This window comes from Pochonia chlamydosporia (genome assembly GCF_001653235.2).
Source record: "Pochonia chlamydosporia 170 chromosome Unknown PCv3seq00019, whole genome shotgun sequence".
Classification (NCBI taxonomy): Eukaryota; Fungi; Ascomycota; class Sordariomycetes; order Hypocreales; family Clavicipitaceae; genus Pochonia; species Pochonia chlamydosporia.
In genome coordinates, this window is record NW_019154054.1 from 29,633 (window position 1) to 43,968 (window position 14,336).

The 14,336-nt window shown below is 48.6% G+C and overlaps 4 protein-coding genes across 4 annotated transcripts; 1 reads left to right on the forward strand and 3 right to left on the reverse strand.

The window, feature by feature from the left end:
• Positions 1 to 1,912: 1,912 nt before the first annotated feature.
• Positions 1,913 to 2,591, reverse strand: VFPPC_18470 (hypothetical protein; the record flags this gene model as incomplete). Its single annotated transcript, XM_022430072.1, has 2 exons — positions 1,913 to 2,112; positions 2,177 to 2,591. 2 exons carry the CDS (start codon positions 2,589 to 2,591, stop codon positions 1,913 to 1,915), a joined length of 615 nt encoding a protein of 204 aa, XP_022284919.1.
• A 2,687-nt stretch (positions 2,592 to 5,278) lies between these two features.
• On the forward strand, positions 5,279 to 8,574 carry VFPPC_10541 (mutator-like element transposase; the record flags this gene model as incomplete). The annotated part of the gene is made up of 5 exons (XM_022428715.1): positions 5,279 to 5,294; positions 5,387 to 5,641; positions 5,682 to 6,143; positions 6,213 to 7,158; positions 7,206 to 8,574. The coding sequence occupies 5 exons, from the start codon at positions 5,279 to 5,281 to the stop codon at positions 8,572 to 8,574; spliced, it is 3,048 nt and encodes a 1,015-aa protein (XP_022283868.1).
• A 299-nt stretch (positions 8,575 to 8,873) lies between these two features.
• Positions 8,874 to 9,960, reverse strand: VFPPC_17222 (hypothetical protein; the record flags this gene model as incomplete). Its single annotated transcript, XM_018294962.1, has 2 exons — positions 8,874 to 9,077; positions 9,148 to 9,960. The coding sequence occupies 2 exons, from the start codon at positions 9,958 to 9,960 to the stop codon at positions 8,874 to 8,876; spliced, it is 1,017 nt and encodes a 338-aa protein (XP_018135642.1).
• Positions 9,961 to 10,575: 615 nt separating this feature from the next.
• VFPPC_11797 (hypothetical protein) lies at positions 10,576 to 11,388 on the reverse strand (the record flags this gene model as incomplete). Its single annotated transcript, XM_018289872.2, has 1 exon — positions 10,576 to 11,388. The coding sequence occupies one exon, from the start codon at positions 11,386 to 11,388 to the stop codon at positions 10,576 to 10,578; it is 813 nt and encodes a 270-aa protein (XP_018135641.2).
• Between the last annotated feature and the right edge of the window lie 2,948 nt (positions 11,389 to 14,336).

The window sequence follows — 14,336 nt, forward strand, 5'->3', positions numbered from 1 at the left end:
TTCACGTCCCAGTCCTCTTCTGACAGCTTGTCGTCAAGTATAGTAGGCTTCGGTGATCTCCGCTTGCTCCTCTCCCACGCCCTTTCCGCCTTTTCGACAATCCGATTGAAGTATTTCCGCAAAAGCAGCGCACGAGCCATCATGCGGTGACGAGAGTTCCAGCGTGTGTCGTTGTCAGCGACGGGTTTGACTGGCACGCGCTTCTTCCCAGTCTCAGGGTCGACGAGCTCCAGTACGCCACTGCTGAGATCCTCTTCTTGCCACTTTAATAGGCACTCTATATGCTGAGACGAATTCAAAACAGCAGCGTTGAGATTATGAAGTCGCCAACTGGACCCCTTCTCCGCCACTGTATAAGTTTATCAACCGGTCGAGAGTCGCCATGGTCTTCGGAGTCATGTTCGCTGTCGCCAGCATGCTCCATTGCGTCCTCTGCCTCGCCAAACATCAGTTGTTTGACAGCGAGATTAGTTACGTGACCCAGGCAGCGGAGGCGGCGCTCGTCCGGATCGAACCCAAGCTCGGCGCCCAGGGCTGTCACGGCCGTGTCATTGTTGCTAGCATTGTCCAAGACCATGTATCCAAGCTGGTCTCTTCCAAGGTCCCATTCTGCTAAAACGTCAGCAACTTCGTTAGCCAAGTTATCGCCAGTATGGCGTCCGGATACAGGCGGAAGGGCAAGAAGCAGCCTGCGATGCTGCCATTGTTGGTCAACGAAGAAGCAGTTGACACCAAGCAACGAGAGCTGATTGCGAGATGTCCAGCCGTCAAAGGTGATGTGAATCTTGCCGCGTGCGGTTTTCAAATGTTCTGTTACGGCCCCTTTCGCTCCTTCATAGATCGATCGCAGACGAGACCGAAGGATAGCGGCAGACGGTATCTTGTCCTTGTACATCGGGTTGACAAACTCAATGAGGCGGCGGAGACGCTCGCTCTCGATTATTCGGAAGGGGAGATTGTCGTGTGTTACCCAGTCGACAAGTAGCTCTTCGAATGCGCCAAGTTTAAGCCTCCCAAAGATAGTAGAGAAGATACGCTGGTCCGCCGGGGCTGCAGTTACCCCAAAATGATCTGCTAATGTCTTCGTTCGGCTGGGCGGTGTCGTGCCTTGTCTCCCTGGGTCCTACAAACTTCAGTTGGAAGCCCCCGTTGAGGAGCGGGTTAGAGCTAACCTTGATCCCATGGACAGTCGTAGGTGTTTGATAATATTGGCACTGCCGTTCGATTCGTACGAGAAGTGCGAGACGGTCCGGCACTTCTTCTTCACGCACAGGCGGCACACCCAGCGAAGCTTCTTGCTGTTGCTCTTGAGCCTCATGCGAAACCCCTTCACCCACCACCAGGCAACCTTGGTGCCATGAGTCCTCGGAGGCGTGGCCGCTCGAAGCTCGTCGTTAAAGAGCTCAAACGGGAACGTGGCTATTTCGCCGGGGGTGGGATTCTCATCCAGTTTGAGCGTCTTTCTTGGCGGGGTCTGGAGCGTTGAACCCGACAAGGACGACCGAGTAGAGAACCTTGACGGGCAAGGAGACGAATGCAGCATTAACGATGTTTCAGAGTCTGTCTTGCCCAGGACATTGTCCTCGGAATCTGTATCCATCGTGTTGGCTGCTAGGAAACAAGGCTGCCACAGCCCGTTAGCGAAAGAACAGAATGGCTTCCGCAGCGTGACGCACGGCAACATTTGATGCCCAGAGCCAAAGGTTTACATCCTTCGCCTCCATTTTATCGGTCACGACAACGCAACCTTTCCTGGCGGCCTGCACTATACATGACGCGGTGACAACTGCCACATGATACGAGGCGTTGTGTACAAATCAGTACCATATCCCGCTGCCTACCACGGGATTTTGTCTACACGAGCAGCAAAAGACTGGCAGGATATGTGATAGGCTTTTGTCTCGCCAGAGTATTACAAGGGGTGGCTGGTCGCATCCATACAGGCGGACAGTTGGGTACTCATTATCATTGGGACGTTGTCACCTGTCACATGAGAGTCGTCACACAGGAGACCCGGCATGCACGATACGACAATATCTGATTTGATGAGTTTGCCAGAGACACTGATTACACACAATGAGGAGTGAGGAATTTCTGTGACAAGTTGCGGAGCTGAAGGTATAAATTGGGAGACATACCCTAAAGCCGGCTCCCAACTTTTTACAAGTCATAAGGCCCGGTCGCGCCATACTGTCGTCCTTCTCTATCTCTGTCATATAGCGAACCATGAGCATCGCCATTGCCCCCGAAAGATCCTGGTTGTCCGCCAAACCCCTGCACCTGGCGAAGCATCGCACAATCTTGGCCAGCGGCACATTCCTTACCGCCAACAAGAGATGTGAACACTTCCTGACGCATGGATGCTCATATTTGGCAGACTCGCATTCAGGTCTCTGTAGCCCCTGTGCAGTGGCGGTGGCGAAGGGGCAACCTTGCACAGGGTTGCTGTACATCCGCTGATGCCAATGGCGTTCGTTCCATGGAAAAGGGTTGCACCAGTATTTAACTCCACCTTGAAGCCAGCACGACAGTTTCAAAGCCCCAATAGATTGGGAAATAAAATAATAGATCAGCGAGCCATAAAGTATCATTGCAGTACGACCTACGAAGAGGTTGGGTATCTGGTGAGTAAACAGAGGAGGTCGCAGTAGCCCTATTGTACAGACTTGATAACCGAACTCGGACACTGATTGAGATCTTTGAAGCTCAGCTACACAGGTATTGTGTAGTAATTGGGCGGACCAAAGACTGCCCTCTCACGCTGTTTCATTAACTATTTGCAGAGCGAGACTTCAAATACGCGTATTCAATCGGACTCCTGCACCCCCGCGAGGTGCAGGATCGTGGCGGGTGGGGGATCGCACGATTGTATGGACATACTACGCCGGCTGACGAGACTTGACTTGCACAGGCGTTCGCTCAAGTACGAAGTAGTTGCCAAAATACAACGCCGTATATTATCACGAGCTAGTAACTTCCTAAATATCCAACCTTGCTTGCCAAATCAAGTGCAGTAGGTTCATGCTCTCTCACGATTCTTCAGCTTTGTACAGTACCGCACCTGGAGCGACTCCTTTGATCGCGTGTGAAATTTGTTGCCGTGTCGCTCCTGGATTTGTGTCCACGTGAGCTGCCCCTCCTCTTTTAAGGATCTGATGAGATCGTCTTCGTCCGGGGTGAATTTTGCCCCTATCGAGGACTTTTGCGTCGTCCGTGGACGGCGATCTAAGCCTGCTGACTTTGTGTAATCGAGTTTGGAAGCAATCCAGGATTCTGACTTGTTTTCCCTCCTCCCTGCCCTTAAACGACGTTCTTCCAGTTGGGATAACGGACGGTGCTGACGTGACAGATTCGTGCTTTCGGCTTGGATGGTCGACATTGCGTCATCTTCGTTGCTCCGACTGTCGGTATTCAACGTCTCTGCGCAACTGATTGTACCAGCTTTAGATCGACTTTCAAGACCGTGGTGTATGTTGGAAACGTCATGCATTCGCTGACATGCTCCCGCAGTGCTCGAAATATCTTCATCCAAGAGTCTTTGTAATAGTGACACAGTGATGGATAGAAACGTATTGAAACTAAACAGGGCTCAGTGTCAGTTTCAATCACTGAAACGGAAGTCTGTTCCGGTTTCGTTTCATATGTTTCATATGTTTCATGCCTATCCTTCGTCTGGCCGAGAAGCAACGTATGAACACGCTGTAAACTGAATAACTTGTCCAATTATCTAGTTACTGAACTTGAATGACAATCTGCGTGACAAAACTCATCCGTGATGCCCTTTTTGCGCGGTTTGTCGAGGTCGGGTATCGCATCGTCAGATTTACCAAGTTGGGGCTGATATTTCAACACTTCCGAGTCTGAGTTAAGTTCAGCATAAAATGAGCTTTCTAAACCAAGTTTGGCGGCATTTCAAAGCCAGATATGGATATACTAAACCAGAGAATTGAACAGTGACATTTAAATTGGAGTTTTGGCGATATTTATACCATATACTGAAACTTACTGAAACTCTGAAACTGAAACCGCAAGGCGCTTCAGTGAAACGATACAGTGCACGGTTTCATATCATATGAAACTGTATCTGAAACGTCTATGTTTCTATCCATCACTGCAAAGACCGCCTCAACATCCACGTCAAAGGCGGAAATTCCGGCTGCGGCGGCCGCCAAAGGCGTAAACGGAATATCGGATCCCCACATGATATGTGTATGATCAACCCATCGCAGCAATGATGGAATAGCTGAGTCGACTGGCCAGGGTCCGGCAAGGTCGAAGTAGAAGCTTTTCGCGAGTATCGCTTTCATGGTGTCGGATAAGGCTGCCTCTGTTGATTGAACAAGCAGACTTGGAGTAATTGCTGGATGTCATAAAATCATGGATATCAGAAGGTGAAGAGGCTGGCCAGCCACTTGGAAATAATTAGAAGGCTGGAAATAATGCTTCTTTGCTAAGATAAATGACGTGAATCCCTCTGGCAAGAGGAGGACAAGAAGTCAAGGATACACAGGCAATTGACAGGCTATTGAATCAAGAACTGCATCTTCAGCGTAGTAAAAATTGAATTGGAACCGCGTAACGCGACACATGGACGATCGCGTCAAGGTGAGGTGGGAATACAAAGTACTGTATCCAACAATCCGATCCAAAGTAGGGATGAGGCCGCCGCCAGCATGGGGAATGATCCATCTGAGGCGTGAGAATCGGGTTGGTATTTCGGAGTAGAATAGGTCTGCGAAAGTGCGAGCTGTGTCGAAAGGGAAGTCGAGCGTTGGCGCCGCAAATTGTCTGGTTGCCACTGGTCTATTAAGGGACTGCCATTCCTTCTGCGTGATTGTTGGAGCTTCTGCGGCGCTGTCATATTCCAAATGGTTGTACTCGGTGCATGGTGTCGTGAGATGCTCAAAGACTGTCACGTTGAGCTGGTTGAGCGCCTCATAGATAGGGAACAGCTGTGGGTCGCCAAAGTACATCCCGTAGAAATTGGACATCAACACGACGCCATCCGGCTTCGGGTCCAGCTTGTTGAAGCAGTAATTGATTTCTTCCAAAGATGCGTGGATGTCTGGGAGGGGCAGAGACGCGAAGAAACCGAATTTGCTAGGGTATTGAGCTTTTACTTGGGAGCCATAATCGTTGACCTGGCGGGCTAATTTCGTGGCATTTTTTGTTGCTGCTTGGGAAGGCACAGAGAGATAAACTCCTGGGCTTGAAATTGACAGGTAGGATTTGTGTTGCTTCCACCGCCGTCTTTGGCGGCGGAACCAGTAGCCTGCGAATGTCTTCAAACAGTGGCTGAAACATACCTCACGTGAGCAGGCCTCAACACCAACACAGGCGTACGTTATCTATAGCAGAAGATGCTTTAACTAGTTTTGTACTTAAGGTGGACTCGTCAATGCTTACATAACTTACCTTGCTGTCAGAATCACGGTGTGGATACTTTCACAAAGGCGTCACTGTAAAATTGAATGGGTGTGTAGGCATTCGCCCAGTGTATTCATTGTTGTCTGTTCTGTTCCATTCTGCTTGATCTTCCAGTCTCCTTTTTATGCGCGTAGGCGTGTCGCAAGCGACACCCCCCATTATGCACTTAACCGGTATGGAGCAGGATTATGCACGACTTTAGTGCAACACTTGCGCGCCCTGTGCAGTACATCGGTATGTATGGAAGTTGCGAGCAAGTCGAGGTACTATAGGGCGCGCAATTAGAGACAGGGGGGCGCCTCTGTATTGGCCGCCACCACTTTTGGCGACTGATACATGGGCGCCCGGGCGCCCATTTATCCTTGGGCGCCTGGGCGCGCAACTGACTAATCACCGCTCAGGGTGCTTTCTTATTGGCGCATCTAACACGCGCCTTGCAGGCGCCATACAAGTAAACATCTCCAATTACGGATCAGAAATGGCCGAGGATACTTTCATGGAAGATGCCCTTCCGCGCGAAGGCATTTACGAATCACGCGAGGCTCTTCTCGAGGACATTAATTCCTGGGCGAAACCCCGTGGCTATGCATTTACAACTGGAAAGTCCACTAAGACTCCAAGTGGGCGAGTTAAAGTTGTCTACGCATGTGACAGAAACAAAAAACCACCTGGCTCATCTGAGGGACGAGTACGCCGTACTTCAAGTCGAAGAACGGGCTGTAAGTTCTCGGTTCTAGCTAAGCAATCGCTAGATGGAAGTACATGGGTTCTAACCCATCGACCAGATGCAGAATGCGCTAGGCACAACCATCCACCAAGCGCGGACCCATCTGCCCACCCTGCACATCGAAGATTTGAAGAACAAGATGCTATGACTGTGTCGAAACTTGCGATATCAGGCACTGCTCCGCGAGAAATAGGAAGCTACCTTCACAAACATTCTGACACCCTCGCGACGCAGCGAGATATATACAATCGGATCGCGGCAACAAGGAGAAATCTGCGTGAAGGCCAGAGTAGCATCCAGGCATTAGTTGACCAATTACAAAGAGAAGGCTTCTCGTGCCGAGTTCGACTGGACCCAGACAATCGATTAACGGCTATCTTCTTTGCTCATCCCGATTCCATTGCATATCTTCAGTGCAATCCAGACGTGTTGCTTCTTGACTGCACTTATAAGACAAACAAACATCACATGCCACTACTTGACATGGTTGGGGTTGACTCCTGTCAACGATCCTTCTGCATAGCATTTGCCTTTCTTTTGGGTGAAACTGAGGAGGACTATTCGTGGGCATTGGAAAACCTTAGGTCCCTCTATCAGCGCGATCTTCCCTCTGTTATATTGACAGACAGGTGCCTTGCGGCAATGAATGCTGCCGCAATTTGGTTTTCTGCGTCTAAACCCCTGCTTTGCTTATGGCATGTGAACAAGGCGGTACTTCAATACTGCCGGCCATTTTTTGTATCGAAGGGTGGTCAAGCAACAAACGAGGCAGAGGAAGAGGCATGGAATGTATTCTACGCTTCTTGGCATTTAATTGTGGCTTCCCCAAACGAGAAAATATTTAAAGAGCGCTTGGCGAAGTTTGAGCAGCAGTATGGCGATAAGCATCCCGAGTCGGTGGGATATATCAGAATGTATTGGCTTGACCCGTACAAGGAGATGATTGTTAAAGCATGGGTGGATAAACACTTGCACTTTGGCAACGTGGCCACCTCAAGGCAGGTGCAATGTGGAGTTTAGCGCTGGATAGAAACTAATGTGTATTCTTTAGGGCTGAAGGTATCCATTCATTGATTAAGTCGTACATCAAGATGTCCACGTTTGACCTCTTTGACGTGTGGCAGGCGATAAAGCATGCTATTACAAACCAGCTGAAAGAACTAAAACACCTACAAGCATCTCAGCAGCTACGCATTCCTCTAGATGTCTCGGGAGTATTATTTGAGGCCGTTCGAGGTTGGGTTTCCTGGCAAGCTCTGCGCAAAGTGCAAGACCAGCGGCAACTACTCCAAAAGCCACCTAGAGCTACTTGTAGCCAGACTTTTACGGCTTCGCAGGGTCTGCCATGTTCCCATACACTACAGCAGCTAGAAGAACAGAGTTGGAGTCTCTCTCTTGAGCATTTCCATCCACATTGGCATTTGAAACGTGATGTCGCTCAGCCGCGGCCGATTTTGGAACCAGAGCAACGGATAAACCAAGTAAAACCGAAACTCACTCAGCCAGTAACAAGCACACGCCGCGAGCCGTGTGGTTTCGAGCGAATTGAGGAAGGACAAAGAGCTCCTAGTAAATGTAGCAGATGCCACACGCTTGGTCATATAATGACCTCAAGAGCGTGCCCCCTAAGGTTTAAAGGGTTAGCACCGCAAATCGCTCAGGCGCCGGAGCCTAAGGCAAAGCTTTCCACTGGCACAAATCCTACAGTGACTCCAAATGCTGTTTTAGTTGATCTTACTGCATGCGATTCGGCAGCAGGGCATGCGACTCCTTCAATTGCTAGGGATACATCGCCTTCTAAAACTCACCAGGGCTTGCTTTCAGTCGTACCGACGTTATTGGTATCTTCACCTCCCGTGCTGGATATGTCAACTGCTTCTGACTATCCCATGATGGCTTCTAACCCGAAGCAGCCTTTACCAACGTCTACGGACAAGGAAGCGCTCCAGAAGGAGCCTTTAATTCGTCAAGCACCTGCGCAACCCCGGCAGCAATACGATTCTCCAGAGGCCATTTATGCGCGATATATCTCCGCAAGAAGTACATGGTATGAGGCGCAACCTGCTGGCAGCATCAGAACCAATCAGCAATATCGGAAGGCCATGGGGCTTCCACAAAGATATAATAGGCAAAGTTATAACTGGTGCCTAGACTACAAACAAATGTCCAAGCGGTGCATCAATACAGCGGGGTCTAGGGAATGGACGAGAGAGGAGATGATGGCGTATTTAGATTGGAGCAAGGCGGAAGACGAACGCATTGAGGCTGTAGTAACAAAAGAGCTGCATAATAGCCCCTTAGCGGGGAAGAGGAGAGGGATGAAAGACATATGGAGAAGCGTAGAAAGGGATAGTAAAGAGCAGCAGGAGTTACACTCAAGGGCGAGTGAGGTAGGCGAGTGTATAGTGGTAAAGCCATAAGTACATCAGCCAAAAAAAAAATTAATATTGTAGCGCAGTACTATACTAGCTAGGTTGTACAATTTGTGGTTAGTTGCTTTTGTCGTTAAAGTTAATTTAGGTATGTTATTCAACGACATCCAGTGCCATCTGCAAGGCGCGTGTTAGATGCGCCAATGAGAAAGCACCCTGAGCGGTGATTAGTCAGTTGCGCGCCCAGGCGCCCAAGGATAAATGGGCGCCCGGGCGCCCATGTATCAGTCGCCGTCTTTTATCACCCATGCTTGGATTATATCTTGCCCGCGGCGGTGCGTGTGTTTCTACCTTTTGACTGGCCTTTCTCTGTCGGAATCTTCTATTTCGCTGGATGTATCCTGAAACGATGTAACGCTGCTACTGGCAGACTTCTGTTTTGCCTCGTTCTCGAGTTGACGGGCATACTCATTTGCTTTGCGAAAAATGTCAGTAAAGGGTCCGGGTCGGCTGGCTCTGGACTTTTCCACCCTGTGCGGTTTTTCATCAATCTGTTCAAATGGTCAATGTCTTTTTGGGAGTTCTCGGCCTCTTTCTATTTTCCATTCGGGTTTGGCTTACTGAAGTTCCGTCACTCTCCGCGGTCTCACTACTACTGTCCATTTTTTCGATCTGCTTGTGGGCTAGCTTTCTTTTCTCGTTCTGCTGTGAGCTGTCTTCCCTCGCGTTTTGGCGTTGACTTTGGGCAGCTTGGCCCTTATTCCATCGTACCCAATGTCCCAACCCAACCCCCCGGGGTCGGGATCGCATGACCCTGGACTTTTCCATTTTGTCCAGCTCTTCATCAATCTGTTCAAGGGTCAATGTCTTTTTGGAGTTGTTCGGTCTCTTTTCTGTTTCCAATCGATTTTGCCTTCCTGACATGTCATCACTCTCCGTGGTGTCATTACTACTGTCCATAATTTCGGCCTTTCTGAGGGCAAATGATCTTTTTCCTTTCTGCTGTGTACGCTCTATTGCTTTTCGGTGTTGACTTTCAGTGGCGTAGTCCTTCTCGAACCGCGCTTGCGCCGCCCCAAAACCCCTTCCTCGCTTTGGGCTACCGCTGGTATGATTCTTCTCTGCCCTTTCTTCAAATTTATCATACTCGACCATTAGATCCCTCGCCATGTTACGAGGAATATAAGAAGGTATGATTTGCGATATTAAGTAAAGTTCTTCAGGCGACCTTGTTGAAGAGGACAAGTTATCTGGGTCGCAAAGCACTAGGTCACCCCATGCAATCGCTAAAGCGATTAGCACGAACCCAATTGCCTTATTACGAGGTGCGTCTTGTAAAGTGTTAATGACTTGGTGTTCTATAAGGCCCATGTCGTCTGGTAGTTTGTGTCCGTCCTCACGCCATATGGCGGTAAGGAGCTTGGCCCAATCCATGATGGTAGTGGGGGCTTGCTAACGGGGAATATGGGGTTTGTTGTTAAATGATGGCTTTTATACATTATTTCAGCTGTCCATAACACGCTTCTCTACACAGAATTTCGATTCTGGTTCAAGATCCTGGGTCTGAATTCAGGCTCAGGATTCCTGCTCAGGATTCTGATGAAGGAAACTCTACCAAACCTCGTCGTACGCTTACAGCATCCAAGTCGGCCTGACAGGTTCGAGAAAGTAGTTAACAGCCGGGTGGCTAGCTGACCTAGGGACAAGCCGGCAACAGTGACTGTTGCGCCGCCAATGGCTCAGAGCACTATGAGTCGCCTGCAGCTTTATCCACTCCAGTACATACTTGTTTTGGCCCAAACCTTACTCTGATTCACACGGATTAAGTAGGAAATGGGTGGGTATAGAAGCCCAAAGGAACATCTCCCGCAATGGTCAACTTACATGCATCACATACTGGAAATGCATCTAGTTGTCACCTCCCAACGGTCGACAAATAAATTGTATATAAGTAAGGAGCGAATCGAAGTAATTAGCTATGATAATTCAGAAAGCGCAACTCATATAGGAGCAACCCCGCCATCCCTCAAAATACAAGCTCGTGCCGCCCTACGAATTCTGCATAGCACGCAGCAATTCCAAGCCCAGATCCGCTTCGAAAGTCGGCACTTCTGCAAGTAATTTTGTCCACCCTTCCAGAGTGGATACATCCTCGATCACGCAAGTAGCGAACCGCGCAATAAGTAGTCGCAGGCTGCAGTCGTCAACGGCGCAATAGTTATGTACATAGCGAACAAGCTCCTTAAAATCGCGGATAAAATCTGACGCATAAATTTCCCATTGGGCAAGCTCACGGGCCAGACGTGAGCAAGTATAGTCCATAAGTGCGGGAATGGCGTAGTGTTTAGCAAAAACCCATGTTTTGACGTGACACATGAATGTACTGACAAACGTAGATGCCGTTTCCCTAAATATGCTAGCACTCAACGTGCTTTCATCGATTTTGTATCTTTCCAAAAATAGGGAAATGCAGCGGTGCTGAATCTCTGAGTGGTTTCCTAAATCTTTAGCTGACGAAAACAGGCCAAAGCCTTTGCGCTTGGGTTGCACCCGTAAATCTGACGAGTGGGGGCCGAATGCAGATTTGTAGGACGCCAGAGAATAGGGAAGCTTAAAGGCCGTTTGAAGGGCTAATCCGCCACTAACTGGCAACGCTGGTTCGCCAAATACACCTGGGTTGTCTTTGCCTACGTCGAACCTCTCCCCGGTAACTTTATCTATGGCATCGGGGCTTTCATACGCGCCAGAATACACAAATTGAAAGAACCGCCAGAATGTGACACTATCCACGCCTTCCAAGGACAAAATATCGTCTGTTGAGTCGTGCTTGCTTTTGACCAAGGCATCCAGGATCGTTGACATGCGAGAAATCATTGAAACAGGATCGACAAAACTGCTCCCATTGGTTTCTACTCTGCATGTCTTGTGAGAGAGTCTAATTATTAACCATTATTGTCAACAAATTAACAAGTTAAGTTGGTCCGTTTTTCGTGGCCGTTCAAGGTGCGACAAACCAACTTCTCAAGTTCCCCAACTGCAAGCCCAAGAACGCCTCGGTAACATGATGTAGGGTTATCCATTTCCAACCATCTAAACAACTTGTGTACTACGAGATCATTGTGTTTGTGCGTGGCCGTCAGTTATGGGAGAGCAACATTGTTATATATGCCAGATTTCTGTCTGCACTGTGCCACACTGACCCCAGCTCCAATCTCAGCAATATGTTTACTGTTTCCCCCGTTCGGGCAAAAGAAGACCTTGTGGGCAGGTTGCAGGTTCCAGAATGCTGAATTAGGTTATGCAATTACAGGCCTTTGGTGTTTGAGGGGGAGAGATTTCTGGGACTGAACGATAATTATTTAGGTCCACCAAGTTTGCTCGTCCAAAATTCCCACATGCTTTCACATGGATTGATGGCTTGCGCAATAGAATGTTTATATGGAGAAGACTTCGAAGTCTCTAGGGCTTTCCGGTTCCCAGTACCCAGGTTTCAGATTCCTGACAGTGAGTTCAGTAGATGTATAGCATTGCACCAGCCCCCACGTATATTGCTTTGCCATCAGCCGAATTACTATTGCTACTAGACGACCGGAAACGCGAACCTAGCCGATCTAATGACAAACCTACAAGAGACGCACACCAACCCGCTCGCGCATGGTCTGATCAGAGACGATGCAAAGAGCTATTTTGTGGGACACTTAGAGCAGATTTATGATGTCTGGGTTCCTTTGCTTGATAAAACCACACTTCGGCCCAATGAAGCATCTGACGATAGACGCTTGGGAGACGCATTTAAGGAACTGGATCAACATATTGTCAGTCCAAACCCACTGAAATCAAGACTTGGCGCTATCCGGTTGACGCAATTTATGGCGTCACTCAAAGAGAGAATCAAGGCGGATCGTCGAAGTCGTCGGGTCGCTGTGAAGAAAAGGAGCGACAGCGTTGCAATCGATGCGTACCTAGAAGCTCGAGGTCCAGCGTCAGAAAAGAATGCCAGAGATCAGGCGCTTAAGCGGGTTAGGATAAGCAAACGCTGGCATGATATGACTCGAGGCTCGCCATTGCTTGCGGTAATACACACGCTTAAGGCTGAACACTTAGTGTAAGTACAACCCCAGCGGATCCGGGTTGAATTAGCTGACGGAAATAATAGATCAGACATCCGGATATCGAACAAAAGGTTAATTCAACTTAGTAGGGATATTCGAGTCCAATGCTCTGCTGAACTGCTCGAGGCAGCAGACTACCTTGGGAAAGTTGGTGAATCGGGGGTAGAAGTGGAGGACTTCAGACGGAGTCATTTGACCGTTCTGAGGGGGATTTTGGGTGTCGATGTTTTGGAAGGGCTCATGGAAATTTAACACAGTCATATTGGTAACTTAGAAATTCATGTGGCTATTGCTCTGTAACAATGACGATAACGACAATAACGATGATGATGGCCCGAGGTTTAAGAGCCGACAACCCCCTCCGCAACATCGCTCGATGGAAAGCTGAGGTTCAATCACAATCATTGTCAAGTAAGGGTATTTCCTTATACATGCTCATTAAGTTCTATTCCCCGCAAAACGCAACCCCGTTGTCCCACCCGGGCGTACCAGTACCATCACCATCACCATCATGGTCATGTCACTTGGACGCCTTTGCTGGATCACCTCGTTGATATGGATGGGTTCATCCGTACTGCCAAATGTCGTGGTGCCCGCCGTAGACATTCGCACACAATACACACGAGCCTGATTGTACGTTTCCAACATCTGGGTGCGGTTTACAGTCCAAGAAATTTAATCCAGGAGCCCACCAACAGTCTACCGTTTTTACTATTTACGTAGTGTTCGTCAGATCAAGAAACCCTATCACCCTTGCCATTGGCATTCAGTGAAGTAAATAGTGCAAAATACCGTATACGATATTTTTTCGACCTCACACTGCACTGTATTGTTTAGGAATTTGCTGCACTGCACGGTATACGGTATTGCACTGTATTTGAGCAATATCGTATTGCAATATCGTATTGCACGGCGTGCAAAGAGCCGCATGGCCCAGGCATGAAGCTAACCAAATTGAGTAAGGTTGAGGTTCTACAATGTCTCACCAACCGTAAATTATGAAGCTATTCGCGGCCAACATGTAATAGTTTGCTTTTTCCGAGAGACGAGAGCGCTTCGATGTACGCTTCTTCTTCTTGAATTGAGAGGGCGACAACGGCGAAGTATACGTTTCTCCCATGTCAGAATCTCCGTTGTCGCTGGCAGCTGATGAATCAGCCACTAGGAATGTTGGGGATGATATAGCCGTAAAGGAAGCGGCAACACCTGAGTGTTGAGAAGTCATTATGTATTAGATCAAAAATTGTCGACGGAAGTGAAATTTCAGGGGTTGACACGCTTTATTGCAGAGAAATCCTTCAATTGGGATCTTCATTCATTACGCCTGATGCGTACAGTAAGGGCCTCGTATTACTCGTGTTGCACTGTATTTGCACTGGATGAATATCATATTATACGATATTCGAACGACCTCGCACTGCACTGCACGGTTTTCTATTTTTCTTGCACTGCACGGTATAAAAATACAGTGCAGGCAATACGATATTGAATACGATATCGTCTTATTTACGGCCACACTATTTACATCACTGCCGCGGATGCGACAGACATAAAATGGGGACCACTTGACGACTGAGAGGGAGCTATAACTGCCCGCGTGTTCACCGCATCAGCTGAGGAAATCTCGTTGGGAAGGAATTGATCAGCGCGTCTGATGCTCATGGATGACACTGGTTTTGGTCTGTCACGCAGCAGCAG